Source organism: Loa loa, assembly GCF_000183805.2.
Source record: "Loa loa unplaced genomic scaffold supercont3.417, whole genome shotgun sequence".
Taxonomy (NCBI): domain Eukaryota; kingdom Metazoa; phylum Nematoda; class Chromadorea; order Rhabditida; family Onchocercidae; genus Loa; species Loa loa.
The window spans coordinates 1-5,265 of record NW_018108597.1 but is presented as its reverse complement, the minus strand read 5'-3'; the positions used below and the strand labels follow the sequence as shown (position 1 = coordinate 5,265).

Here is a 5,265-nt window from a genome sequence, read left to right as displayed (position 1 = left end):
ATAGAAATCATTTCTATATCTTTTAATATTTTCCACGTATCTCACGTATCTCACGTGTCTAGTAATAAAATCAATGCATAATTTTCATATGCAAAATCATTTCTACATCTTTTCATATCTCTCATATTTCACATGTTTCACGTTTCACATATCACATATCTCATATGTCTAAATTAATGCTTTGTTAAAATATGTAAAATCATTTCTACAATTTTTCATATCATTCACGTTTCTCACATGTCCAATAATGAAATGATTGGATAGCTTTTATATGTAAAATTATTATTTCTACATCTTTTCATATCATTCACCTTTCTCACGTATCTCACTTTATCTCACGTATCTTATCTATCAAGGAATGAAAAAAGAAAAATCAATGCTTAAATGAAATATTCAAATTATTTTGTATAATTTAAAGAAAAAAAAAATGTGAAACGATTTAAAAAGAAAAAAAAAAAAAAGGAAGAGAAAAGTTTTCTTCTTCTTCTTTTTTTCATCTTTGCCTTCTTTTGCTAAATAATTTTTTATTCCATTTTTAATTTTTATATTTTAGATCTCAACAAAAATAATACCAATCATATATGGATGTTGTACGTAGTCTACTACGAGCCATCACACCATTACCTGATGGTGACACTGTTGATCGTATTAATTATTGCTTTACTACCACTATTTTAGTCATACTATCAGCATTCATTAGCGGATGGAGGTTTATATTTTTATTATCATTAGAATGATTAAAATTATTAATAATTTATTCATATTAAAAAAAAAATAACTTTTTTATAAAAAAAAAATAAAAACAAAAATATTTTTATAAAAACAAAAATATCGATTCATAAATGATTTAATTTGAATTTTCAACTTAATCATATAAATTTAATTAACCTTTCGTTTTTTGTTCTCTCTTGCTTTCCACTGTTAATTAATTTGAAAAACATTGAAAAAAATTATAATTTTGGTAGAAATTTTTAAATAAAATTTTAAAATAAAAAGTTTTTATCAAAAAAAGAAAAGAATTTTTTTTCAAAAATGAATGAATTAAATATAAAATATAAATGATTTTAATGGGATTTTTTTTTCAATTTCCTATTGTTTTCTTCATTGTTTATTTTCATTCCTATTGGACAAAAAAGAAAAGTAACAGAAAAAGATTAATTTTAAAATTTTTGAATATTCCAATCATTCGAATTATTATCTTCAATTAGTAAATTATCAAAATGAAACAAAAACTTCAAAAAAAATGAATAAAATTTTTTGAAAATTTAAAAAATAAATTGAAGAATTTTTTAGAAATAAAATAAAAATGAAAAAAAGTAAAAAATTTTTTAGAAAACTAAAAAAAATTAAAAATTAAAAAAATTAATATAATTTATGCCTAATCGTCTGTCAAAAACTATTTAAAATCAATACTAATCTGTCAATCTAATAATTTTTTTTTAATTTATATGCTAATTTGTCAATTTTACCGCGTATCATTTGATAAAAATGCGCTTTCATTTTGTCAATTTTGGAAATTATATGCAACTGTTCTGATTTCCTGATACATGTTAACCTTTGACCTATGTATTCTGCATATTTATATATATATATTTCTATTTTTTCTTTAATATGAATTCTCATGTTTTATCAAATTTTTCGATAAATTCATAAAATTTTCGAAAAAATTTCGCAAAAAATAAATTTTAATTCAAAAATTTAATCAATAATAATCCTTCCACCTAATTACTTTTCTTTTTGATTAAAACAGAATATATTGTTGCATGGTAGTATCAATTTATTTTAGCCAGTCAATTAATCAATTAATTAAAATATTAATTGTTATTATAAAAATTTAAAAATTTTTCTTTTAATATTTTAAATTTGAATGATAAAATAATTTTAAAAAAGTATGCAAATCGATGCGTACATTTTTTCTAATACTAAAATCGATCATTACTGATTTTTTCCTCTTTTTCTTGCATATAATATAATTTTTCTACAAACTTTTTATTAAATTTTAAAATTTAATCTTTTCAAAATTACTACTTACAAAGTATATTTACATCCATTTCGTTTTAAAATTTTTAATTTCAAATTTTCCTTAGTGCTAATTTATTTCAGTTTTGTTGGCTCACCAATACAATGCTGGTTTCCAGCTTATTATCGAGGTACTATTTTACAGTTTTTAATTTTTATCGAATTATATTTCAAAAGTTTTAAATTTTAACCAAAAAAAAATTAATTGAATTTAATTTCTAATTTCATTTATGTTATTTGTTTCGTTTCATTTTTATTTTTGCTATTTCATTTATTGTTTTATTAGTTATGCAAATGATTATAATTTATATCATTTGAGTATTATAGTATAATTCGATTTGTATAAATTAAATATTATAGAAAATCAATAAATTTTATATATTATTACTTGTGTATCGAATATTATTTATCATCAATCATTTCTGTACGATGTTATCAGTTTATTTTAGTCAATTAATGAAGTAAAATGTTAATTGCAATTAGCTAATAAATGTCGAAAATTTACATTTCATCATATTTGTTAATTCTATAATTTATTAAAATTAGCTGAAAAAATTCTTTTAATAAAATTTTAAAAAAAGAAAAATGAACTTTTAGCAAATTATCTATAAGTGAAATTTAATTAATTTCAAAATTTGATATACATTTTTCAGGTTGGTGGATTGAATATGCATTAGATTATTGTTTTATACAGAACACATATTTTATACCCTTTACTGATGCTGTTCCGGAAAATTATTGGGATATTGCGGAACATGTAATTCCAGTACCAAAAAATATCACCCAACGTCAGGATCGTCTAATTGGTTAGTAATTACTATTCCGGATAATATATGATCGAATTTTTAGGAAAGATGAATGTTAATCAAAATTAAAATTATATAAATTGCCAGGAGGAAAGGTTTTAAAATCATGCAAAGGAAATTTTTATTTCTAAATAGTTAGATAAGAAATGATAAGAAACTGATAAGTGTAAATATTAAGAAAATAATCGTGAATTAATTTAGGAAAAATAAGTCAAATAATTAAATGAACCAGTAATAAGTAGGCGTAAATTAGTTTAGAAAAAAGGAAATAAATTAATTAAGTGAAGTGGTTGATAAGAAATAAGTAAGTAAGCATAAGTTAGTTTAGAAAAAGGTAAGATAAATTAGTTGAATGAACCTGTTGATAAGGGATAAGTAAGTAAGCGTAAATCAGTTTAGAAGAACGTATGTAAATTAATTAAATGAAACAAATGATAAGTAATAAATAGGTAAATATAGGTCAATTTAGGATGACGAAAAAAAAAGGTAATTTACGGAGAATTACGTAACAATTAAACATTAAATGCTATGTATGCAAAAAAAAAGCAATAATTAGTGATATTATTCAGATAATTATTCAATTAATCATTCATACAGATTGCTTAAATTTTTTAAATTAATTTATTTAATTATTAAATATATTTGCTGAGAAATTGATTAACAATTATTGGCAATTAATTAAAAAATTTCCAAATTATCAATTATCAAATTATGGAAATTATCAGTCATTGGGAATTATTATCAATTATTTTGTTAAATTATTTTAGAAATTATTGATTCGATTTCTCAAACAAGGAAAAATTTGAAAATTGAACTTTTAAAATTTCGAACAATCCTAAATTTATTTATCAGTCAAAATTTTCAGGCTATTACCAATGGGTACCATTTATTCTCGCCTTTCAAGCTGTATTATTCTATTTACCGGTTGTTATGTGGCGTACATTATATTCTACCATAGGTAATTCTACCGTAACTAGTTTTTATTTTTTGAAAATTTTTTTTTTAATTACATTTCATTCCAATTAGCTTTAATTTATTTATTTCCTATTTTAATTACAATTCATGAATAAAAGTAAATTATTAAACCTATTGAGGACTAAAAATTCAATTTTTAATTTAATTCCACCTTTAAATTTATAATGATTTTTTTTCCTAATGAAAATAAATGATAATTCTATATCTGTGATACAAATAATAGCTAATTTACTAAATTAAAAGTATAAGCTTATATTTATTAAGGTAAAAGATATGCTAATAAGGTAAGAAGTTAACAGAATCGTTACGGTAAATTTGATTAATTACATATATGACATTAATTATTGGATATGATTCTTAATATGATAATATATGAAAAAATAACCCATTAAAACATTCCGTATAATTGATTACTTATTAATAATTTCAAATAAGTTATTCATTATCAATTAAACAAATACATTTCCAATTAATCTGGAATTTATTCAGATTTTATCATACCTTCAACATTCTTCTACTTTTTTTTTTTTTTTAGCGCAATAAAATTAGCATAATAAATTGTATTACTTTTTTGCACGAATTAAAATTTTAAGTAAATAAGTTTTTTAATTAAAATTAAATTATAGGTATAAAAGTAGGCGTAATTTGTGATACATGTAATATTCGATCAAATATGATTGTAAGAGATCGATTAAAAAATTTGGAAAAAATTGCATCATTTTTAACATATGAACGTGATATACATTCAACATTTGTTGGTAAAATGCATCGTCATTTATCATCTGGTCGTTTTCTTATCAGTGCATATTTGGTTAGTATCTTTTTTTTTTTTAATTTTATCAGAATTTCTGATAAGCAAAATTAATTTTACAATTTATAATGCAACAATTAAATGAAGCAAAAAATTTTTACTATCATTTCATTTTCAATTCAAATTTTATATCATTTATTTTATTATCAGATTTTTATGTTTAATAATTAAATGATACAGTAATGTAATTAAATATTATTAGAATTTATGAAATTGAAATCAAATTCTTTTTTTTTAAATCAATGAATTCTGATACAAATTAGTACTGTTAAATAATTATATTTGAAATGTAAAATGGAAAATAGAAATGATTAACACACAGAGATATAGACACACACACAAACAAACAATTCATTGTTGCATAAAATTTATCAAATGTTGAAAATATAAAAAGTTTTAACCTTTGACCTTTTCAAAAATTAAACATAAAATGTATTGCTATTTGTAGTTCATGAAATTACTGTATGCTTTAAATGCACTATTGCAATTTTGGATTATCAAGAAACTTTTGGGTGTGGAAAGTATTTGGTGGGGTGCACAGGTATTTGATGACCTAATTCATGGCTTAGAATGGCCACAAACAGGCAATTTCCCACGTGTTACATTATGTGATTTCGCGGTATTTTTTTTTTTTAAATTAAATTTAAGTTTTGT

General features: G+C 21.2%; 1 protein-coding gene across 1 annotated transcript; it reads left to right on the top strand.

Moving 5' to 3' along the window:
* Positions 1-547: 547 nt before the first annotated feature.
* On the top strand, positions 548-5,247 carry LOAG_10480 (hypothetical protein; the record flags this gene model as incomplete). Its single annotated transcript, XM_003146005.2, has 6 exons — positions 548-709; positions 2,104-2,150; positions 2,673-2,825; positions 3,691-3,783; positions 4,427-4,611; positions 5,060-5,247. Coding segments are annotated over exons 1-6 (792 nt in total), but the record flags the coding sequence as incomplete, so codon positions are not given.
* Positions 5,248-5,265: the final 18 nt, after the last annotated feature.